General features: G+C 35.2%; 3 protein-coding genes across 14 annotated transcripts in view; 1 reads left to right on the top strand and 2 right to left on the bottom strand.

Moving 5' to 3' along the window:
• Positions 149 to 11,249, bottom strand: LOC105173604 (probable acyl-[acyl-carrier-protein]--UDP-N-acetylglucosamine O-acyltransferase, mitochondrial). Of its 7 annotated transcripts, XM_020697863.1 has the most exons (12): positions 11,106 to 11,249; positions 9,186 to 9,277; positions 8,983 to 9,083; positions 7,984 to 8,108; positions 7,796 to 7,904; positions 4,890 to 4,982; positions 4,673 to 4,789; positions 4,481 to 4,564; positions 1,895 to 1,999; positions 959 to 1,045; positions 739 to 871; positions 149 to 601 (listed from the first exon to the last, which is right to left on the bottom strand). In XM_020697863.1, exons 1-11 carry the CDS (start codon positions 11,213 to 11,215, stop codon positions 752 to 754), a joined length of 1,143 nt encoding a protein of 380 aa, XP_020553522.1. In that variant the 5' UTR covers positions 11,216 to 11,249; the 3' UTR covers positions 149 to 601; positions 739 to 751. The 7 variants fall into 7 exon arrangements, with proteins under 7 accessions (XP_020553522.1, XP_020553521.1, XP_020553523.1 ...); XM_020697862.1 differs by having other exon boundaries at positions 149 to 871; XM_020697864.1 differs by having other exon boundaries at positions 149 to 868.
• Positions 10,622 to 13,241, bottom strand: LOC110012833 (F-box protein At5g49610-like). Its single transcript, XM_020697869.1, has 2 exons — positions 13,150 to 13,241; positions 10,622 to 12,450 (listed from the first exon to the last, which is right to left on the bottom strand). The coding sequence occupies exons 1-2, from the start codon at positions 13,185 to 13,187 to the stop codon at positions 11,442 to 11,444; spliced, it is 1,047 nt and encodes a 348-aa protein (XP_020553528.1). The 5' UTR covers positions 13,188 to 13,241; the 3' UTR covers positions 10,622 to 11,441.
• LOC105173603 (pentatricopeptide repeat-containing protein At3g53170-like) overlaps positions 21,224 to 24,804 on the top strand; it is an 8,815-nt gene continuing 5,234 nt past the window's right edge. The window contains exons 1-6 of one of the 6 annotated variants that reach the window (XM_020698111.1): positions 21,224 to 21,649; positions 22,178 to 23,034; positions 23,118 to 23,273; positions 23,520 to 23,845; positions 24,235 to 24,336; positions 24,435 to 24,460. In XM_020698111.1, the coding sequence (XP_020553770.1) occupies positions 21,365 to 21,649; positions 22,178 to 23,034; positions 23,118 to 23,163 (1,188 nt within the window). In that variant the 5' untranslated portion in view covers positions 21,224 to 21,364 and the 3' untranslated portion in view covers positions 23,164 to 23,273; positions 23,520 to 23,845; positions 24,235 to 24,336; positions 24,435 to 24,460. Of the gene's footprint in view, positions 21,650 to 22,177; positions 23,846 to 24,234; positions 24,337 to 24,434; positions 24,461 to 24,804 lie in introns of all 6 variants that reach the window. The other 5 variants (XM_011095399.2, XM_020698109.1, XM_020698107.1 and 2 more) reach the window with 5 other exon arrangements.

The following is a 24,804-nucleotide window of genomic DNA, read 5'->3' as shown; positions in this document are numbered from 1 at the left end:
TTTTGCTACTATGACTTTATAAATATAAAAACAATAATAACAACGAAAGAGTCTTTATAATTACGATAAATTTTAAAAAAAAAATACTCTAAAATTTATGAGTAGCATTGTAAGGTTAAAAACTAAAATAATCCTAGGACTAGATGAATAATGAATTATGAAATATTAACCAATTAAATCTCAAATACTTACAATCCACACCACAACAACAGAAGATTTTTTTCTAAAGAAAATATATAAGATTTGCTCTCTCATTCACTTCACTTGCAAACATAAAGCCTACCCTATGAAAACTTTCAGATGAAGATCCAACAGAGGACAGATCTATTCTACATTTACAACATTAAACATCTACCCAGAATTGCTAATAACTAAATACTGCTCAAACTCATTTCTCGCAGCAGCCAATATCAACATGTGAAAAATCTCAATCATCTGGATTGTTGAGTAGCTGCTACAGTTAAGATTCAATTGAACAAGACTGCCACCTACAAAGAATTTCAATTCTGAATTCTCATGCAAAACTCCAATCACAATTGCTGCAGGAGATCCGCGGCAGGAACCAGGGCAATGTCGGTCCCAAGTTCCAAAAGAAATGGTACTGCAGACGCATGTCCATGCAAAATGAAGAATGCAAATCGCTACTTGCGTTGCTTAAACAAAATGAGTTTAGATAAACTGGAACTTCAAGAGCATTTATATTCACAGGTGGACTTCTGAAAGACGACAAGAAATCACCTAGCATTTAATATCAAGATCCAGCCCAGGACCTAAATTTGCAAATTCCACGACGTTCCTCTTCAAAGGAGTCTCGAATGGATTGTACCAAGAAACAGACAGCTGGAACTTGACTCAACTTCTCATCCTTCTGCTGAAAAATTCATTTTAAGGGAATAATGCAGGGAGTTAATTTCCAGGGGCTAAGAAATAGAAGACTTTTTTGGTGTTGATAAAATACCAATTCAGTCAGACGGTCTTCAATGCTCTGGAAGTTTCCATCAGCAGGCATAAATATTTTTCTATAAGCTGCTCTGAGGCTCTTTACCTGGTGTAGAGCAGGTAATGTCAGTCATTAGATCAGAAACTAAAAACAATCAACATGCTGTTAGATTTAACAGTATGATAAAAACAAAAAAAGCCTTTTGGTTGAGACAGAAAAGTAAGACGTTAATAGTATTTATTTTATTTTCTCAATTGCACCAAGAAGCCAATTAAAACACACACTAACACACAAAGTAGCATCACTTTGTCCAGCTCATTCTTTGCTTTGGGGTATCCACCTCAATATAAACATGTTTTCTGTGCTTTATTTCCTATCTCCTACTGATAGTTCTTAGTCTACTGCTTCTCAACATGCATCATCATCGTGAATAAGACATTCATGCCAGTCTCCACATTGATCAACCAGGAATCACAAGCTCATTCTTTGCTTTGGGGTATCCACCTCAATATAAACATGTTTTCTGTGCTTTATTTCCTATCTCCTACTGATAGTTCTTAGTCTACTGCTTCTCAACATGCATCATCATCGTGAATAAGACATTCATGCCAGTCTCCACATTGATCAACCAGGAATCACAAGCCGGTCATAAACCATAACAAAACATAGAAAAGTCATTGGACCTCTGTAGAAGTAGGGTAGAAGATTCTCGGTATAGATCAGTGTAATACCGAAGATGAAATAAAAAGTATTGTGGCAAAACAAAGTGCCTCCAAGCTTCTATAGCCTCAAGCAACAACAGTGTTCCACGTAGAGCAGAATTTCACAGAAGACACAAGTGGTCAAGAGCAGGTTAAAAGTTTGAGAAACCATCAGTACACTGATGGAAACTGCAGTGGAAGAATAATTGGACCATGTTATCTATTCAGAGCACAAACAGAAAAATAAACCAACCTCCATAACTGAAAACCCACGACGCCTTAGGCCTTCTAGATTTAATCCACGTAGTTCAGCTCGTTCACCAGAGACCATGGTGTACTTCGGTACATCTTGTGAAACCTTCAAGGTACGTGAGTACAAGCTCAGATAGAATGTATACTCGTCATTAACATGTACACCATCGTAAACTAGAAGTAATTCTTGTAAGTATTTATCAGGAGAAGTCAAATAGATAACCATGCAATTTTCTTGACTCTCAAAGTTTCTATATTTTTCGAACTCTTGAAAGTGACTATTGTATAACAATAAGAATAGCATGACTATAAATGTGAACATTGTGAAGGACATCAAAGGACATTTAAGTGCAACCTGGAAAGACAGAATATCTCCAGGAAGCCAAAGATAAATTTCAAACTTCTCAATTACTCTGCAGCACATTAGCTTAGGAGCAGATTGTAGTGAGATGGGTGAAAATGGGTATCAAGGGCAGCAGACAAGATTTATCAAAATTTGTGCCCAAGCGAAGATATAACATTTGGTCCCAGCATTGAAAGGAAAAAAAAGGTAATAGGATGCAAATGGGTATTCTCAGTTAAACAAACCAGATTCATCCAGTAATAGATACAAAGTGAGGCTTGTAGCTAAGGTATATGAATATACAAAACATATGGTGTAGACTACCAGGTAACCTTCTCTGAAGTTGCCAAATTAAATACTGTTAGAATCTTGTTCTCTCACAACAAACTTCAACTGGTAGTTACACCAGTTTGGCGTGAAGAATAGCTGCCTCATGGTGATCTCGAGAAGGAGTGATAGGCATCGTATGGACTAGAACAATCACCTTGGACACGGTTTACTTGATTTGGTTTAGCTAAGAAAAACTACAGCCACAAGCAGAGCAACTTGGATCATACTTTATTCCTAAACTACATCTAGGAGAAGGTACAGTTCCAATAATCAACTACATAATTATTACAGAGGAGGATTTAGAAGAAATATCTAGACCCCAAGAGCAATTGGCAACTAAATTTTAGATGAGGAACCTATTTTGTTGTAAGAGGCAGTCATTCATACTTATCACAACCTATCCTCATACTAACATGTCAAGGTGGACAGGCAAATAATTAATTACTCTCTGTCAAATCTGAAGACCAACTAGCAGATGTACTCACAAGTGTTGTTTCTAGCAAACCTTACAGCTCAGTTGACAATTGGGCATTTGTTGCATGTATGCATTACCTGACAGGAATTATTGGTGTAAAAATTGTTAATTAGAAAATCAATTATAGGAGCAGCGTGTCTCAAGATCCCTTCTTTCTACGATCAAAACCCAATACTGGCCTTAGACAATGCATTGTCATAGTATAGTACATTCTCTTTGTGGTCATTATAATCAATATTGCACACAAAATATATGAAAACTTGAGTACTTTACCGGAAGATTCAAATAATACATATAGCTTAGTTTACTCTGTTTCAATAGTACGAATAGTGGCAAATGCTACTTCTAATGGGAGAAAAAAGATAACAAAAGACAAGGGAATGAAAGATGGTGGAGGGAACAAAATGAAAAATGAGGAGACGTAAGTGATGGACATGAAAGGAATAACCAAAAGGAGACATAAAATGAAGAAAAGAAGATTAGGAAAAAGAAGTGCTCAAACATGGGACACTGAAGGAATAGCTGAAGTACTGAATATTGTGATTTCTGAGCTTTGATTCAAATTGCTTTGTCCTTTTTTTGCTTTAAATTGATGACAAGCATAAAATACACGCAGGTAGAATGGTAATTATGGTTTATGATACAATTTAAATAACAAACCATATTAGAACAACATATTAATATTTTTTATTTATTTTAGTTTAATATATGCTCTAAGATGTTCTTGCTATCAAATTGTTTTAATTATGCTGCTCTCACTCTTGTTCTTGCCCCTGTAAACCTGTTAGACGTACGTGAACAAGCCCAAAGCCTGCGTGCCCCTCCGCTATCATTTCCCAGAATCTCAAACTGTCGCCCGCCCCGTAACAGCCTCCATTCCCCATGCCCACACCACCCCCGAACAACCCCACTCTGCTCCCCAAATACAGACAACCTCAGCATTAGTAGTTGGAGATTATGGATTCTATCAGGTTGTTGGGGTTCCTTAATTTCATAATTTGAAACTTGAGTTCTGCTATTAAATATGTTGAATTGAAGGTATCGTGGTGAGTTTCTTGAGTTTGACAGTGGCTATGAGGTGGTGGACAGGATGGAGATAGTGATGCCGTGAGAGATGTTTGAATATAGTCAGCCGTGGTCATTTTTCCTATTTTGAGTCATCTTGCTCTAAGTAAAAGCCAGTTTGCAAAGGTATATAACAAAATGGACTAAACTTGTCATTTGCAGGAACCGTCGGTTCTGTCTAATGGCTGTTAACTCGGAAACAGGTTGGAGCAATGATGCTCCAAGGGAGATCCTGTTAATTTGGCTATACCCTCGGGGGAAGGTGGATGTAGTCAAACCTTTACGCTTGGTCACCAGTTCCCTTATGTTTCAAATAAAAAAGAGAGAGAAAGACACAGCAAAAAAAAAAAAACAAGATGAGGTAAAACCCTTACCACTGAGCCACCACCAATGAAAGAAAACGAACCAATATGACAAAACTGATGTATGACAGTCGCCCCTGCTGTATGAGTAAAGTCCTGCAAGTAAATCAATAGACCACCTCGTCATTCTGTGAATGAGATAATACCATCTAAAAGTGTACCAGTTAAAGGAGAAAGAATACAGGAAAAGAAATTATAACTCACCTCCACAATAACATGGCCGGCCAATAAAGTATTGTTTGCAAAAATGTTGTTGTTACCCACTTTGCAGTCATGAGCGATGTGACAAGATCCCATAATAAGATTGTTATCACCAATTATCTGTTGAAGAGATTTTTATAAGACATAGATACATCCACTGCAACAACACTTCAGATTTTGAGGAAATGTACAAGAATGAGCATAAAGTTTTGTTACAGACCGTTCTTTCATTTGGCAGTGAAGATCGATGAATGGATGTATATTCTCTAAGTTCATTGTTGTCACCAATCTGAAGGAAACATTCACTCCCTGCCTAAGATAATCAAGTGAACCACTTCAAAGATGACTCCATTTCAAGATAGCCATGATTAAGTTAACATATGATGACTGATGCAGAATATTGTATATGTAATTTGGCAACGAATGGCATATATCACAGCAAAGACATGTATATCCTGACAAGGAATATATTGATCCTGGAAAGTACAACAAAAACACTTGCGTATGCTGAAAATGTTTCCACAAACAAGATTAATCAGAAGAAATATTGTTTCTAATGCAAAAAACTTTAATAAAACCCCAACCAAAGGAAAAATATGGCTTCAACAACTAGAACAAGAAAAGTACAAGAAAAGAAGAATGACATCTATATTCCCAACAGATAATTTACCAGAAAGAAAAAACATTAGTAAGAACAAAATCAACTATTCAATTTCATGCTAAGAAACCAGCCTCTCAAGAACAAGGTCAACCACCTTACATTTCAATGGAAATAAAAAGGAAAATGTAAGGACACTTAAGAAACAAAAATCCAAGCAAAATTTTTTACCATCCAACAACATGCGTATGCCATTTAATAGGTACCAGAACAACTAAAATCTCATGCCGTCCCAGAAATTATCTCTACACTCCAAGAGAATTCCTTTGGTGAAACCTGCCATGGCAGCCCGGACCCAAGGCTTTCTGGCCATGGAAATGGTGAGAATCACTGGAGTCGTCCAGCCCAACCTCCCATGGGCCATCCGCCATAGGCCAGTATTATATAAGTTGTCTCAGTTTCAGAGAGACAAAATACAGAGATTCTTGTTCATACTCGCATGTTCTCAAGGAGCACCAAAAACATTCCTCAATCTCAAGGAAAAAAATTTCTTGCAATCATTACCCCCTTTTACACTTTCATAATTTTTTCACATAGAACCCTTCATGGGTGATCAACAAGTTTTTTTCTCTGTGATTGAAAAGGTCTGTTGTGGTTGCTTCAATTGATCCTCCTATGTATGTGATTGCTTAGTTGAAACTTGAAGATGATTTGCTACAAATAAAGCCTCCAGCATATGTGGATAGTTCCAACTAAATTTACATCATCACCTGGTTTTAGTCCAGATAATAAAGCATCTTTTCTTCTATTGGGTCAGGTTACCTAAGTTATCTTACCATTTCTCTTCTAGACCTGCTTTGATTACAAGTTTGCATGCTTTTAGGTTTTCCATTGGAGGAGATAGATGAGCTTACTGCCAAGGTTCCCCATGTGTTGCATAGATTGTGTTATACTTGGTGTAAGGAAGCTTAAATTATTTCGAGGTTGGATCAGATGAAAGAATGTTTTATGCCAAAAAGTGATTTGTGGAAATCCTGCAGTACAACGCTCATCTCGTAATCACTTGATGTATTTTGTTTGATCACAAACTTTAGTTTAAAGGATTCAGGATCTAGCTTTAGAGATACAGGAGGGAACAAAGATAAAGATACTTCCTACGTCTCGTCTCAAGCTCAATCACAAGTGGCTGCATAAAAGATGCCAACTAGTCATCCACATCCAGTAAACCTGTTAACTAAGGACAAATTCATAAATCTTGTGATAGGGTGTATAATAAGTCTAACAATGTGTTGTTCATAAACATCGCAATCAAAACATCACTTTCAGCAATCTGGTTAGGAGGCCTTAATTAAGTGGTTGAACTCTCTATCAAGGTTCCTGCTGGTTCGACTAATTATAATTTGCATGCAGAATTTAGGATCAGAAAAGGAAAGGTTGAACGCTCTATCAGGGTTCCTGCTGGTTCGACTAATTCAATTTGAATGCAGAATTCAGGATCAGAAAAGGAAATTGTTAACTGAGACAAGGTATATAATACTATTACTGGGATCAGCATACTATAGAGTATAGACAACATCAGACACCCAAGAGGGCTCCAGCAGCTGATGCAAGGTCATATTTAACTTTCAATTTGAATGGTGATGCGAGTACTCTATCAAGCACTAAGAATCTTATTAACACAGTAGCAGCCCAAGGAGTAGATGACCATATGAAAGCGATTCTCTTTGTTTAGTGGCTGACATTAACACGGATAAAGCAATTTCCCTTCAAAATACATATGGTCCTCACATTAAGGAATTAGCTAACTCAAAGAATGAAATCTGCAGCGGAAGATGCAAAGCCTGGCAAGGATTTACACCACCTCAAACAATAACTTCGAGGAGACGTTTTGCAACTAGGGATTCATCCAGTAATGAAAAAGATGCACAATGCATGCAGTTCCGCAATGAAATATGTATGGACAAAGATCTTCTGGTTCTAAAGTGCAAGACAAGCAAGTGGAATTGTGCTGCCAGCAATTTTCTCTGATCCAAAGACATCTAGGCAGAAGGTGGATCATGGATTTTGAGGAAAATATGGCATTGTCTCATCTATCTTGCAAAACCATCAATAAAGTATGCAATATATTTAATCCTTTGCTATCGTATAACGCTGCATTCACATAGTAATAGATAGAACCTAATCTGACAAATAATGACATATTTCAAATAACAAAGTTGCAGAAATTGAAATTACTAATTTAGACGTTCAGGTCCCTATTTTATCCAGGCATTGCCTCAATAAATAAGCCAGACGTCCAAAAGAAACTGGTTCCTATATATCCTATCCATGGTTAGCCTGCTAAAATTCCTAGTGATCCATCAAACATATCATATTTCTATTACTGTCCCAATCCTAGATGAATAACAAATAAGCATATGACCATGTTAATTGGAAGCAAGCACATGTTACATAATCTAGCATACTGACCAAGGAGCTTTAAAGGTTAAATCTATCTCATACTAAAACATCTCAGATTTTCAGCAAACCTTGTATTTCATATCTTGACATTTAATGCCCACCACAGCGTGATGCCCAATAATATTGTTGCATCCAATAAGCGTACGGCCTGGAAGTTCATCACCAACTACAGCACCCCTGCAAGACAGAATATACGACTTTAAATAGAAGGCATACTGTAACTCAGTTTCAGATGTTAAGAGTACAATAATATTACATCATCAAAATGCAGTTGTCCCCCAGTTCTGTATTTCCTGAAACATGGCTGCCAGGATATAGCCGACAAGCATTCCCCAACTTTGCAGAAGGTCCCACAGTACAAAAAGGACCAATTGAAACACCCTACATCCAGAGAAAGCTTTGTCAAATCTCAGATGTCCTAGAATGTTAAAAGCTAAACCAAAACAGTACAGAACAAAACCATAAATTATCTATGATATCTGGACACAAAGAGTTGCATTGATGATAAACCAGACAAATGTAGATCATACAGGTTCAATGTCCTCAGAAAAAATCAGGTAACTGCAAATTTTTATACAAAGAACTTTAAGAATCCTTGACCACATTCTACAGCACAATAATTTCAATTATGAATCACAAGCATGCAGATGAAAGTTGTTAAAACGTAGCATATGATGATGCTCCTAGTAGTTCAAATCTAGGGAAGTGATGCAAAGCAAGTGCCCATTATAAACAAGCTTTGTGGATAAAAGTTGTTAAAACCTATCACACAATTGATAGAAGTATGCTGTGAAGCAAACATCTAAGCTTCTTCCCTGGCCAGGGATCACGTCTCCAACAAAGCATGCTCTTCTTTGGGTCCCAATCTTAAAACACAAAGCAAACAACCAGATGATTTCTCATCTCATTAATTTATTTTACTTTATACTGGTCTGGCTACTTACATTTAAATAACAGTCAGACCCCTATTTGCTGTGCCATATATCATTACCATAACACCTTGCTACAATTAACCTTCAATTAAACAAGAAAAGAGAATCCTCGTATTGATATAGAGACGAAAAGAAGCAGCTAGTTCTATGCGCAATCCTCATATGGAAAAAATTAAAAAAAAAAAAAAAAGGAAAAGAAATCAGTTCCTCCCCCACTTGAACCATTAGCAGCTTCCCGTCGCACAGCAAACTACCGCATTCCGGATACTATTAAGAATTCCACAACACAAGAAGCTAAAAACCGTCATAAATAACATCAATACCTGACCTAAAATGGCATCTGGATGAACAACTGCAGATGGATGAATAAAATTGCACTTAGTTCCTGTCTCCTTAGAACTGAACTTCTCTTCCTCATTAACATCTGCAAACAAAACAATAACATATGAATCATCAATGTCCAAAGAACTGTATACGTGCGTGCGTGTTGTGTGTATAGAGAAAGCGAGGGAGCTGTAAGCAATACAGGGGAGTGAAGTCGACAAGCACCGAGGAGGGTAGAGTCGTCGAGCAGCAAAGGAGAAGAGCCTGCGACTTCTGAGAACTGCAGTCATCATACTTCACCAAATTCTGGAAATATTCACTAATGTCCCCCGCGTTTATAGGACTAATGATATTTCATAATTCAATTTTCAATATTTGGATTTCTGATTAAATTGGTAAATTGTATTGATATCTCTGAAATTGGTTAAAATATATAAATATTTTAAATCTTTTATAAAATTATTGCTATATTTGTAAACATATAATTGTAATTACAGTTACACCACATGTTTAAAGACAAAACTTACACAAAAACTAACACTTTTTGGGATGTAAATGTAATTTGAGTTAATTTTAGGAGGTGTAATGAAATATACTCTGATTAAAAAGAATTAATGTAAATTTCATTGCCATCCCTAAATTTAAGTCTATGGGTGTCTATGTAATTTGGGGTGTTTATGCAAAATTCAAGAGGTATGTGATTTGTTTAATTTTAGGTGTCAATGAAATTTACATTGCCACCCCTAAATCTAAGTCTAATTATATAAATACCCCTGCCGTATGAATAGATTACCTTATATAGCATTTTTAATTTTTTTATATCTGTCATTACAGTCATAATGTCAAACTTTGGACAATTGTCTGACGATATTACTTGGAGAGTTCTGTGAGAGTTTTTTAAATTTTTATTTTATGAACTTCAATGAGTGATAGTATTGAACAAAAAAATTAAAATCATTGTATGTACTATGGGTAAATATTACCTTTGTTCCATCAGTTTTCGATTCATCAAATTTAGTTTTGTGTTCGAAAATTTTATCAAATATGATCTTTTTCGATAAAACTAACGAATTAATCAAAAAAAAAAAAAAGTTGAGTCGTACCACCAACTTACTTTGATTCTAAGGGATAATTTTCGATCAAATGTGTAAAAAGTTGAATAGTACTTTATTTTATTTTATTTTTCAGAATTAAAAGATGAGTATAGCAAGATCATGTGTTTATGTGGTCTAGATGCTTTAAGTAATTGAATATACCAAATATTTTGTATTACAAAAAAAAAAAAAAAAATCACAAAAACACAGACTTTGACATAATTGAAGTCGTGTATTTTTGTTTAATGATCGATAAAAATATATCATCATGAATTTCAACCATTAAAAATAACAATATTCATAAATAATCAATATTAAATATGTACTAGTCAATAAATTACTATAGTACTATTATAATACAATACAAGTGCACCCCCTTAGGGAATGGTAGTTGTGACTTTTAATTACAATTACAATCTTAAGGAATGTATTTATAGTATTATAAGAAATAAAAAATATTTAAGTATTTGACTCTAACTTTAAAAAAATGTATTATACTTAACATTTTATTAGAATTTTGGACACTATAAGGGCCATCCTTGTCAAGAATCCTCCCAAGTCCTGATTATTGCTTTTTGTACTTTGGTAGATGAAAATACCGTCGGATTCTATCTTCGTATTCCAATATCAGTCTTTCGCTGAAATGTTGTAAAATTATTAATATTAACTATTACAAAAGATCAAGAACAATTGGTGTGCCATTTAATTCTATAAAATCTCTTTTTAAGTAATTGTCATGCTGTCACTACAAAAATTTTAATAATTAATTATCATGATTAATTATAAATAATTATAGCAAATAATCATTAACCACAACTACGTAATGGTTGTTAGGCATGATTTTTACAATGGTAGTTAAAATATTTGTCAAAGTTCAAAGGCACGGCAAATTTCAAGATTCTATAGAAACAAAAATAGATGGAAGATTATAAATTATATAGTTTCCTCTTACAATACGTTGAGGGCATAATTTTTATACCATGCAATACATAAGAGAGCTTATATATCAAAACGTTAACTTCAAGTACCTGAAAGATGGCGGATAGAAGGATGACTGCACCGCAGCGAAGGAGTGGGTGGAGAGAGTGGCTTGGAGTTGGAGGAGCTTGCGATGAAGGTTCAAAGGGTGTAAAGCCATTGGTTTCGAGCGGGATAATTAAGCTGATCCGAAACTTACATATATTTCTTGTCAAATTCCTTATTCAGTTCAAATTTTAATAATAGTACTGAAAGTGTTGACATGTTGCAATTCCAGTAGTAGTGTACATAGGGTTGTAGTAGGAGTAATATTTAAGGCTTCTTGAGGACATCCTGAGATCAGCTTCATCATTTTTGGTCCATTGATCCAATTCCGTTCAAAGAGATCAAGAATCATAACGGGGCTCACAGGGCCATTCATATAGAAAAGACAAGCCTAGCCGTGCACAACCTCGGAAGGCACTCAGCCTTCCGCTTCGGCAGTTGTACCAGTAAGGCTTCCCGTCGAAAGTGATGAGAATAAGCAACTGGTTTCGCGGGTGAAAATGTTGAATACCAATGTAGATAGTCGAAACAACATGTGGATTCCGTCGGAACATCGATTCCACACTCACTCTCTGGGTCATAGTCCACTCACCTTTTTTAATGTCCTCCAACACCCATACTTCAATTTCCAAATTATCTGCTCTAGCATATTGAATTTTCCCCTCGGACTGCCCTATTTGATCAGACCAAATTCTGAAATTTTGGCCACGTTCCGGCAGTGGCTTCAGTTCTACCAGCTCCCTAGTGGGATCATACGCAATCATATAGTCATAAGAGTAAGACCTCCAGTAAATCACATCATCAAACACAAGGGGTGGTCCAAGATGGACAGACAGCTGAAATGGTGAGGCCGCAATAAGAGACAGCTGTGTCCATTCGCCCGTAGTCGAGGAAAATACATCCAACTCCAAAGTTGTGGCTAACGAAACGGCACTTGCCACCTGAGCCCGATATACCTCATAACGTAGGCCCGTCAGTGAGTCATTATCCCCTTCGCAGATGAATGCTGTGGCGGCATAAGGGTAAAGCCTGTGTGGTTGTGGAAGCATATGGAATTCTCTGGTAACAGGGTTGCACACGATGTAATCCATATTTTTTACTCCATCGGTGCAGCAGAGAAGACAACCATTAGAAGATGCCACAATCGTGACTGATGGGGGAAGGAAAGTCAAGGAATCATCCAGATTTCCCCACTTACCACACTTAAGGTCTCTCCCTTCTTTGCAGACAGGAAGAAACTGAGGAGGTTTGGTCTGGTTCATCCTTCTGATTGACGGATCATTGCTAACGGCAATCGGTGTTTGCCTAAATAATCCCAAAAGGAATGGATTTCTCGTCCGGGAAGCGCGGCTGCAAATTCAGAGCCAAAGAAAGTAGTTGTTAGATCAGAATACAACAGTTTGTCATCACTGCTAAACACAAGCTGCCGCATTGAATTCAAAGCCAAAAAAAGAGTTGCTAGGAAGAACACAACATGACAGTTGGCATTCAGTGATAAAGATCCTCAGCCCACATGCTCTCTCAGGACAAACAAACATAAAAAAGAAATACAAGAATTTCGTCATTGTAAGATCATCTACAGCTTCACATACAAACATAATACACAGCAAGGTCAAAGAAAAACCACCTCACGATCACCAATTGCAATTATACTACACATGATTACATTGCAGATAACCTATTCTCTTATACGCCCCCCCTTCTGTAAAAGTAGCCCGCCACTCATGCCTCTCAATTCTTCGCAAATATGATGTGAGCACACGATCAGGCCGCAAAAAAATCTCATTCAACATGAGAAAGCAAAGAGAGATGTCATCTGTTCATGGAATTGAACAGCTAGCCCCAAATCATTCCCCTCTTTTGTATGATAAATCCGAAACATCAAGGAGTTTCAAAAACCGAAATTCGAGGGAATCGTAAAATTAGAACGGATGCTTCTTAATTGAAAAACTACCATTCCCTGCGATTATAAGAGACTCAAAAGAAGGAAGAGAGAGAAGGAAAAAAGATAAAGAAGGAACGAAGACGGTGTAGATGATGATGATGAACCTGGATTCCATGCCTCCGCCCTCCGCCTCTTCCTGCATGTTGTTCCGGCGGACATGGACGGATCCCAGACCCAAAGTTTGAGGCCCGAAAAATTAATAATATTTTTATTTATAAATTTCAATTAATTTTTTATAAATAAATATAATAATTGGATGGATAAATTATATTTTTAATTCCATAGGGGACTAACAATAAATATTATATTTTTCATCTTATAATTAGGATATTTCATTTAATTACATTTAATTTTTTAACTTTATTTTGAATTGATCCGATATAATAGATAAAACTCACTACTATAGCTAAGTATGATTGAATTATAATTTTAACATTATTGATATCATTTAAATTCCGTCAAATATAATGCCACAACGACTAGTTCTTAAAAGTATTTAGAAATTACTCATTGGCCTAATTGGGTAATAATAAAGCAATTAGAAGGTGTTTTTGGTGAGTTTAAAAGTTACTCAAAACATCTTATTAGATCAAATAAAATATTAAATCTTATAATTCTTTTAAAAATAACCTCGTTTATAAAAAGTAAGGGGGGTAAAGTAATGTAATTGAGAGTAGAATAAATAAAGATAAAATTAGAGTAGAAGAGGGGTAAAGTGGAATTTTCCCTTCTTATAGGGGTTAACATAAAAATTATAAGAATATGTGATGTCATCTTCATATAATTAAGAAACTAATTAGAAATTTAATCTACCTATCATGTCTTAGCCTAGAAATTTAACAAATGAACTAATTAAATAATATAATTATATAAATTAATAAAAAATAAAATTACAATTTCATACCTATGTTTGATCGAGAGAAAGAAATTACAATTTTTCACTTGTGTGTGTATTGTGTGTGTGTAACTAAAAAAAAAAGGAAAAGAATGAGAGGCGAGGCGTGGGGGTTGGTGGTCATTACGTCTTTATTAAATTTTCTTAATTTAAGAAAATATAAGTTATCCCCAAATATTATAATGCACCCTCCAATTTATTATATTTGAATTATGATCTATAATTTATTTATCAAAATTTATCAATTAATTCTACAATTATGTATTATAATTTTTGGAGCGCAACAAGAAATACAAAATTTTGGTTCACAAACCACACATTATAAAACAAAAAAACTTGCTAGATTTGCACTAAAATAAGGAGCATCAAGAGTTTATCAACAAGAAAGATCAAATAAGAAGGGGAAAACTGCACCTAGATATTACATCTTGGAAGGTTAATTGTACTGACCTTGCTTCTAGCAGTGAGAGTTGAAGTAAGAGTTGGAGCTTTCTTCTTCATCGACTTCTCTCCGGCCTTCTCCTTGAGCACTGCAACTTCTGAGCACGGCAGCTCTCCTTTCCGGCAGAGCTCCATCCACCAAAATGGCTCCATTGGCATTTGCAGCCTGTATTTCATCAAACAACAAAACATCAATAAGGGCGTGTTCATCAATAAGAGAAGTCAACAAGAATGACTGAAACAAACAAGATTGCAAATTCAAGAACACAACACATAATTAGCACGTAATAGATCATATTCAGAGTTCAATTTGTTCATTCACTTTTAGTTAGGATGAAAGAATTTGTTCAATACCTCGTAACCGGTCGAAAAACCTGAGGAAGCTGCTTCCCCTCGACCCCACCAACGGTAACCACATTTCTTGTGTCACCTAGTGCACGACGATTCTTGCTTTCTGCTCCCACACATTCTTCTGCTTAATAGCCCCCGGGACATCCTCTCTGTAGATCAGATCAACAACACATGTACAAATGAGATGGGGGGAATTTCATCAAAGAGCAAAAGCAAGAAATGTATGGGAAAAAAGATCATCTTGATGAGAATCCGAAACAATCAAAAAAGTCATTGAACAATTGAAAGAAAACAGAATGTTCATGATTGCCAAGAAACAATCTTTGGAAAAGAACTTAGTCAATGGTCATTGCAGTAATGAAACTCAAATGGAATTTGCATCTAAATGAAAATCCACAAGAACCTCAACCCAATCAACATTATAAAGAATCTAATAGAGGTTATCAAGGTTACGATAAATCTAAGACAGAATGACAAGATAGAGTTGTGGAAGTTTCATCCAGAAACAATAAGCAAACAAAAGAAAAATCAAGAACCATATGTAACCTGATCAAAGTGAAGGAACCATGATTTAACATACACTCGCTTAATAAGATTGCATAACATATATGTATATAATTGCCTCTTTGATCGGATTCTTGAAAGCAGGTCTAATTCAACAAAAGGGGTGGGATAAATAACAGTAGAAAGTGTGAAGGAGCGCACCAACACCATACGCATCAAAGATCAAGAGAACTTAAAAATCATGATAGTAAGATCCAAGAAAGCTTTAAAAACCATCTGAATGCAATGGCCGGTTATCTAAATTATTGAGAAAGCCATAAGCATTCAACACAATCATTGAGCACAAATACATATCAATAGATGAAAGAAAGTTTCAGATACCTTTGTTCTGCTGCTGAAAAACTCTCGAAGCCATTGCTGAAACACACCTTGAAAAAGCGCTGAACCCTCTTTCTTTCCCTCCCTCCCTCTCTCTCTCTCTCTTTGTGTGTGTGTGAGGGCTCAATGCACAGTGATGGGAATGTGAGAAGGGACGCCCTTTTAAAGCTGAAGAGAAGCCCAACGGTCTTATTTTTTTCAATTTGTAGCCATTCGATGGAAGTCGATTGACGGTATTGATTTTCTGTTTCTTAATAAGCCTAATGAGCTGTACAATTGCTGTAAAAAGTTACCGTTGTGGTACAAGTCTCCGTCAGTATTGTAATGAAAACCTAATGAGCTGTACAATTGCTGTAAAAAGTTACCGTTGTGGTACAAGTCTCGGTCAGTATTGTAGGGAGAAATATATAAATAATGATTACAAAAATAAGTGGATTTCGATTGTTTTAAAAATTTATTTAAAAAACAAAAGAAGAAATTAAAGATGATAATATACATACACAATTAAATTATTATTCGAAACGAAGTGATATAATAAGAAGGTAAATGATCAATTAAAGTATTTAGGAGCCAATTGATATATACACCAAGAAGAATTATTTACATACATACATATATATTTATTGTAACTTATATTTTAAAAGAAATTAAATTAAAACCGACAGCAATTATGTCGCTTGACTTAATTGAAGTAACAATACCGAGCAAAAAAATTATTATTATTATTAAAACATATTTTTATAGGAAAAATAATTTTAATTTAATATAAAACACATACAATATTTGTGTAATTTGATCTAATTTCAAAAAATATTAATGTAATTTACCCATATTATTAAATAATTCTCTAACAATTTAATCTTTTTATTTTTTTGGTATGCAATATTAATATAATTATTAATTTTATATTAAATTAAAATTATTTTTTCTTATAAAAATACATTGTCATAAACCTTGACAAAAAGATTTATGTAGTGGTGGTGGTGACTTTTAATTATCAACTTCAAGAAGAAAATATTTAGGGATTAGATTGTGGTGCTTCAATTTTTATTTTATTTTTTATAACAAATGGTACCGCGATTTGAAATCACGGTGTCACAGAAATTTTTTAATGGCACCGCGATTCTACATCGCGGTGCCATGGAAGAATTTTTCTTAAAACAAAGAAATTGTGGCATTGTGTTTTGTCAACGCGGTGCCACTTAAATCTTTAAACTTATAGAAAACCACCTATTTCTGCAATTATTTTTTTTTCAATATTATTTAAATATTTCTGCCAGTACTGTAAGCCGCGAATGATTTCATACAGCATCCGCACCGTAGTTCTTGTATGCGTGCAGAAATCTAAGTGACACGTGGAAATGACTCACTAGTATTTCACTCACAAGTTAAATTAAAAGATTTACCAAAACCACTTTAAAAATACACTTTTTGATCTAATATATATATATATATATATAAGTATTTCTCAAATTACCCAAAAAGAAAAATAATAAAAGAATCCATCAATTTTCATTCCAAAATATCAAATTATTAACGTTTACTTTAAAAAATAAATAAATTTCGAGAGTTTTTATTTATTTATATACTTCATTTAATTGAAGAATTAAAGTATATCTACCAATATAAATTTTCAATAGTAAGAAATTAAAATACAAGCACAACTATATTTTTATTTTTATTTTTTGTAAAATTTCATAATGTTTTAAGTCTTAAATTCAATGCAGTTTAAGGCCTATTTTTTTTTATTTTTACAGCCTGCTCTGAGTATCTTGAACTTGTTAAACAAAAATAACAAATAAAACACGATAAAATATCTAATAATATTCTGAACGTAGTCATGATCCAATATGACAAATTGATATTGGATTTTGTATGGGATTTAATATACAGATTGTAAAAATTTTGTATAGAGACATCTACATATTAAATAAAAGAGAAAATAAAAATAACAAATTAAAATAGAGGGTATGAAGTTTGCATTACCAATGAGGTACAATGAAGGGTGAAATATTAGGAGCCATAAAGGTTATTACGACAAATGACTTAGACAGGCAAACCAAAAATCAATGCCTGGAACAGACAACAACTAGAAATGAATGCCAAGATTAGGGAATTACAAAGGCATATATATCATTGTATTGTATTATCTCCACACACACAAATAGGAACCAAAGACTTCACACTTGAAAACTCTTGAAAACTCAATACTATTATCATTAGTTGGAAACTAAGACCGTCGTCAGCCTTTACAGCAATGCGTCGTCATCTAGACCAGCAAGCATAAATTGTCATTTCAACTTCAAGTTAGAGTCTCCACATGTGACATTTTTATAGGATCAAACATCTTATATATATATATATGTGTGTGTGTGTGTGTGTGTGTGTTTTAGGTTGGGGGGGGGGGGGGGTCGTCATCTAGACCAGCAAGCATAAATTGTCATTTCAACTTCAAGTTAGAGTCTCCACATGTGACATTCTTATAGGATCAAACATCTTTTATATATATTTATATATGTGTGTGTGTGTGTGTGTTTTGGGTTGGGGGGGTTAGAAGGTTAGAGAATGGTGAAGGTGCTTACACTGCAATCAGAGGCATACTTCCTGGCAAGAGTAAGGGTTCCATTTCGTTCTCGCTCGGATTCAAAAACAAGCACAAAAGACTGTCCTTTCCGAGCCTGCCAAAACAGTGACTTAGCTGCAGAGTTGTCGCCTCCTCTGGATCCATATAGTTGGAAACAAATATTATTTTGTCAAATATCATTTCTTGGATACTATTCATCATATTTAACTCTGACATGAAGTGTTATACAGATGAAATCAAGAAACCCCAAGAAGAAGAATATCGATTTCTCATCCAAATACATGTTAGAGCAACATTGGTTTCTCGCAAAAATCACGTTATAAATTTAAGTACTACCAAGAGTCTGGCATATTTAAATACTGCCACAAAGGAGAAAAATATATTTTCTTGTGCTTATGTGTGTGCCTAACAAAGAGTATCGGTGATATGAAAAAAGGATTGTCAAACTTCCTCAAAGCAGTATGAGAAAATGAATTCAAGTTGTGGGGAACAACTAGTATTTCTTATCCAAGAATTCCTAGTGAATATATTCAAAGCATTGTGCAAGAAACGAGAGCGCAATGGCATTAAAGATGATCAACTCATAAGAATCAAGCATGATCCTGACCTTACTCGGAAAATGATTCTTGTGAGTGGATCATTGATGCAAAAATAACACTTGTATAAACAAATAAATCAGTTATGATTGTTGGTACAACCTAACAACCTCACATCTTCTTACCTTTTCGCCAGTCAAGGTACGACTGTTGGCTAAATCCCTAATTAACAGACAACCTTGGGAACGTCCACAAGAGCTAATCTATTAATAGCATTAACAATTAAAAAGGTCTGATTCTAATTAATAAATTCCTACGAGGATAATTCGTTTAAATTAGATCATGCATTCCCCATAACATAACTAACTATTTTAACATAATTAATTATGCTACGTTGCTACTAAGTATTGAACTAAACAAACAATTACACGAATTTATAAAGTTCAATTAGCTAAGCAAACCTTCTTGACAATGAACAATTGGCCACATTATTCATAAATCAGATGTTTGTAATAAAGGCACAGAGAATAACATGAATACTTATTTAACAAGTGTAAAGAGAACATATTAGATCTCACAACAAGTTACGGATCAAGCAATCACCATTATATTAATCAGAAAATAATGAATTTAGCCGGACATGTTAATGGAAAAACACACTAAGAAGTGGAATTTCATTAACCCCGGCAACGACTTATAACTAAAAGAGAGCTATGAAAGTGAAGTAACTATTGAATTTAAAGTATTATATTCAATTCAAAGTATTTTTCACAAAGGGAGAGATCCCCCTATTTATAATAAAAGCCTTCTACGAATTTAGACATAGGGGGGGTTAAGTACATGATTCGTTCAAAAAATATTAACAATTCATCAATCACGTATTTAAAAGAGTCCCTTCCAAAATTCAGCATATGTTACACACCTAAAATTTCATGGAATCTCTAAAAAACAAGTAATTTGTTTTTGGTGCATGAAATTTTAAAAACTGTAAGTTAAATCTATATTTGTTAGGACAGATATAATGTGTATACCTTGGATTAAACATTCCTACCAGAATGAGATTCACAACGTTATTTAATTTTTTATTGAACAACTTAAAATGTAAAATAATATTAATGTGTTAAATATCCATGCAGTAATGCTCAATTTTTTTACAATAGCTCTGTGACAAAATTACCACGATATATATGAAAGATCGATCCACAGTAAAATTATGACCATACAGTACATTGATTATTATTCTTGCATACACATAGACTTATAACTAATAGCACAACACCATCATATCGATCTCTATGGTGCCATCTACGCTAGTGCTATTATAAGCGTACATTTGGTATGAAACCAGCCCACGTGCCAAATGAAAAACATCATACCACCAACTATAGGCAGCTCTCGATACTCATGTAGCATAGGGATGCTGCCCAGCAACACTAGGGGTACTTCCATTATACGCCTTGTTGGTGAAAACAAAGGTGAAGGGCTCAAATAGGATGAGTTCCTCTACAGATACAGAGGCCGTGATCCCTTAGGCACAACCTATGAGCTCGGACAACTCAGGGTCAATGGTGAGAGGATCGTCCTTTATGTAAACTGGGCCGAATAGCATGGGCGAAGAGTTGATTGAGTTGGCTTGGGCCACGGCCACGGCACTCGTGCCTCGTAGACGATGGGAGCAAAAATGAAGCTTAGTCACCTTTTGTGTAGCTTGGTTTAGGTTTTGGACCCAAGTTTTTGGACTGATTTAGGGTTTTGATCAAGTGATGTACCATTGCTGGAGATTGGGGCAAGGTTGCCATGACTGAGCAAATTAGAATTATTGTAGCTAGTTGCTTCACTATATTTGTATTTCTAGAGATTTTGACCTTTTTCTTGGGGCAATCAATCATAATAAATTCAATATATATTATATATATGCAAAAAAAAAAAAATCCAAAAATATGTAGTTGTAACCTATATTTAATTACATGAAAATGTAATAGTAAAATACAATATGTTGAAATATGGAGTCTAACCCAACATTACATTCATGCCCGACGATTAGAGATCTAATATATATATATATTTTTGTTAGCGATAAAATTTGTAATTTAGCAATGTTTTTTATATGCTAAAGTGTAAATAATTGATGGAGTATATTTTAATATTTTTCATTGAAAACAATCAAAGAAGAAATCAATCTTGAATGACTGTAGGCACATTCCAAATACGAGATGGGTTCTTTCAAGAAATGAATTAAGAGGGATAAATTTAAACTTGATTATCGAAATATTCATAATACGATATGTAAAACTCAATGGAAATGACTTTTCAAAAATACATTAAGATTACATAAAAAGTGTATTATAAATATTATAAAAAATAATTTTCGCTGATGATATTAATTTTACGTGGAAAAAGCTATTTTATAAAATGCTTTGAGAATTTTATAAATTCAATCAAACACACTCTTATTAGGACTTATGAATTTTCGAACATTTCATAAAATAGTTTAAACAACTTATTGGCCAAATGAATAAAAATAAAAATACTCCCTTTATCAAAATTCTTACTCGCCGCTCGCAATCCAGCAAGGCTTCAGCCTTTTCCAGATAAAAGGTAATTGGAAAGAAATCCTTCAACCGTCGGCGATGGAGCTCCTCCGCAGCAACCCAGCCAACCTCCGCGTCTCCTCCTTCAAAGTAGAATCATCGTCCAAGAAAAGCCCAGATTGTGACAGTAATTCTCGGTCGCAGGGCCTCCAATTTCGCAAGTTGTCCAAGAAGGACCTCTCAAGAATCTTGAGAACGGAGGCGGCCATTAAAGCCATCGAGAAAAAGGCCAATTCTTCCAAGTACAAGAACCTCTGGCCTAAGGCTGTCTTGGAAGCTTTGAGTGATGCAATTAAGCAAAACCGTTGGGAGTCCGCTCTTAAGGTTGCTTGCTCCTCCTTTTTCTGCAACCGAAGTTTTGCGTGAATTTTCAGTGTCTTGTGTTTGATGGGACTTTGAGATATGTTTTGAGGAAATACTTGTGCTTTGAATGCCTGTGTATACATTTAAAAATTTGTTCTGTTCTGGGTGTTTTGGATTCTGGGATTCTGAAGCATGATGTTTCTTGCAGGAAGGTTTTAACTGCTCTCTTTTATGTGTAGTTTTCTGGGATTCATAAATGTCGCGAAGCTGCCAACGATAAATCCTATGTTTTTAACATTGTGCTTTTGATAGAGAAGATTTGTTACATGAACTAGAGTTTCTTTTTTATTTGTGTAGATGAATTTCTTTAGCTTGAAAAAATTTGCTTTATGGTTTAATCCAAGAATTGTGGTTTTTGTTTACTCCTCTTTGTATACAAGTCAATCATGTGGTAGTGTTAAATTTCTGAATATAAATTTGGTGAAGTGTGGATGGTGTATAAATGTTGCCTGTTCCTTTGACTATAAAATTTGTTTCTCATGTTTTTAGATATTCGAACTTCTATGTCAACAACATTGGTATGAGCCAAGATCTCAGACATATGCTAAGCTGCTAGTGATGCTTGGCAAATGCAAGCAGCCAAATCAAGCTAGTATGCTTTTTGAGGCCATGCTCTGTGACGGCCTCCAACCTACAGTTGATGTTTACACGGCACTTGTGGGTGCCTATGCCTTCAATGGCCTTCTTGACAAGGCATTTAGTATTGTCGAAGATATGAAGTCCGTCAACAATTGCAAACCTGATGCTTTTACGTACTCTATCCTTATTAAATATTGCATTAAACAACATCACTTTGATATGATTGGGCTGATTCTAGGGGAAATGTCACATTTAGAAATTGAATGTAGTACTGTGATATATAACATCCTAATTGATGGATATGGAAAAGCTAAGTGTTTTGAATTAATGGAGAACTCATTGACTGACATGATTCGAAGTGGCAAATGTTTTCCAGATATTTTTACTTTTAACTCTGTAGTTGGAGCTTACGGTGGATGCAGAAGGATTAATGAAATGGAGAAGTGGTTTGATGAGTTTCAGCTTATGGGATTGAAGCCTGACATAATGACATATAATATTCTGATCAGATCGTATGGGAAATCTGGCTTGTACCAAAAAATGGGATCTGTTATGGAGTTCATGAAGAAGAGATTCTTTTCTCCCACAAGTGTTACCTACAATATAGTAATTGAGATATTTGGGAAGGCTGGAAATATTGAGAAGATGGATGAGATGTTCCTGAAAATGAAACACCATGGTTTGAAGCCTAATTCTATTACTTACAGCTCTCTTGTCTCTGCATATAGTAAAGCAGGGCTCTTGGGCAAAGTTGATTCAATTTTTAGGCAAGTGGAGAATTCAGACGTGATACTTGATACACCTTTTTTTAACTGTATCATCAATGCTTATGGCAATGCCGGTGATGTAGAAAGGATGATGGAGTTATTAATGGCAATGGAGGGGTGTGGATGTAAACCAGATAATGTAACCTTTGCCACAATAATTCAAGCCTGTCGTGCCCAAGGGATGATTGATATTGCCCAGAATTTGGAGAGTAATATGACTCATGCTAAAATTACATCAGGCATCTTGTAAAATCCTCCTGTTCTGCAGAAATTTATGCTTCTTGCTGCTGCTGCATCAATTCTTGATTTTTCCTCAGTATATTAGTTGATATGTTATCTACCATTCTGCATTTAGTAATGCTCCAGCATAAATTTAATTCCCCATTTCTTGGTGGACCATAAACCTTGACCTTGATGGATAATTCGACCTGTGTGCTGACGGACTAAAGAATGCTGATTATGATAAGGTTTTAATTAATGTTCAGGAGGAAGTTGATTGGATGGAACGAGAGAAACCATTACAGAGGATGATTATCCTGTGATCGTCGACTGAGAAGAAGTTCTTTACCTCCCTCACATCTTTGTGTGGATGAGAATGTTTATTTTTTGCAAGGTTATCCAAGGGAGGGCCATGCTTGAGTGGAAATAATAATAACTATGGAACTCTTAGCAAGAGATGGAACATTTTGGAGATCTCTCTACTATGAGCTCACAATAAGACGGCATAGCTCCAAATGCCTGGTTGCTGATGTGTGCAGCCGTTCTTCTTGTGCACTGTGGTCTCCTGCTATTCATGATTCAGTTGTAGCTGGTGGGTTTCTTTCTGTTTATTTGACTGCTATTCAGCTAGACCTCATCAAAGATAAAACAAATCTACTTATTGGAAATGGCAGTTTAGGCTAGCAATTTTAGATCCAATCAAATAAATAATTGAAACTGTTTGCTTTTCTGCTTTATCGTCAAGATGTCCACTGAAAAAGCAACTGCCTGTGTCAATATAACCCAAAGTTAAGTTCTTTGTCCCCTTTGAATGCATGCTAATATTCCTTTGTTTGCTATCAAGGGAAGGTCTAACGAACCCACCCCCTCCCCACCTCCCCCCACCCCCCACCCCTGAAATAGAACTTTCACTATCTAAAACAGAGTTGTGGGATAAAACAACTCTCATGCACCTGGAATAACATGCTTGTGTTCGTGCAGGTGAAAGTTGTGGTCTATTCTTATCGAGGTATTTTCTGCCAAAAGGCTTACATGGGCCTGAATGTAGCTGATACTATATATGTCATTGATCTTGAAAAATTGGTATGTATGATAAATATACTAAAGCAAACTGTTTGAAGCATGTTCCTAGTGCTCTTGCTTGAGCGTGCTTTTGATGTCAATGGAATTGATTCATGCAGTCATAAATGCCAGGATGATGTGCAAGGTGTTAGGAAATGGATCGGGTTAAGATGGATAACAGGTGGAATATGAAGGCGATAAAAGACACACGAATTTGTTAACCCAGTTTGGATATAAATCCTACGTCTGGGGGCGATACCAAGCCAGGAGAAAACACTCAAAGAGGAGGAAAATTGAGGAGTACAACACACACACACTTGTATGCAAGTCTTCACCACACGTGAAAAACAACACTCACCCTCGTCTCAACTCTTTCTTTTCTCTCTACTCTATTCTACTCTGCTCTGCAAAACAATGCTAATAAGAGTAGAATATATATAGCCATGACTTATCCTTTTTCCAACTCAACTTGGGATTTCTAAGTTGAAT

The sequence above is a fragment of the Sesamum indicum genome, linkage group LG11 (assembly GCF_000512975.1).
Source record: "Sesamum indicum cultivar Zhongzhi No. 13 linkage group LG11, S_indicum_v1.0, whole genome shotgun sequence".
Lineage (NCBI taxonomy): Eukaryota > Viridiplantae > Streptophyta > Magnoliopsida > Lamiales > Pedaliaceae > Sesamum > Sesamum indicum.
Note: the sequence above shows the minus strand (reverse complement) of the source record. Positions and strands in the feature narration are given on the sequence as shown.

What these genes read in the sequence shown, in the direction of transcription:
- LOC105173604 (XM_020697862.1), bottom strand. Translation starts at nt 11,215, where the DNA reads ATGGCTTTACACCCTTTGAACCTTCATCGCAAGCTCCTCCAACTCCAA. An exon ending in TTCTATCCGCCATCTTTCAG is followed by an intron (nt 9,278 to 11,105) that starts GTACTTGAAGTT and finishes AATTTGGTGAAG; the next exon opens with TATGATGACTGCAGTTCTCA. An exon ending in GTCAAGATATGAAATACAAG is followed by an intron (nt 4,983 to 7,795) that starts GTTTGCTGAAAA and finishes TGATTATCTTAG; the next exon opens with GCAGGGAGTGAATGTTTCCT.
- LOC110012833 (XM_020697869.1), bottom strand. Translation starts at nt 13,187, where the DNA reads ATGCAGGAAGAGGCGGAGGGCGGAGGCATGGAATCCAG. An exon ending in GGCGGAGGCATGGAATCCAG is followed by an intron (nt 12,451 to 13,149) that starts GTTCATCATCAT and finishes CTGAATTTGCAG; the next exon opens with CCGCGCTTCCCGGACGAGAA.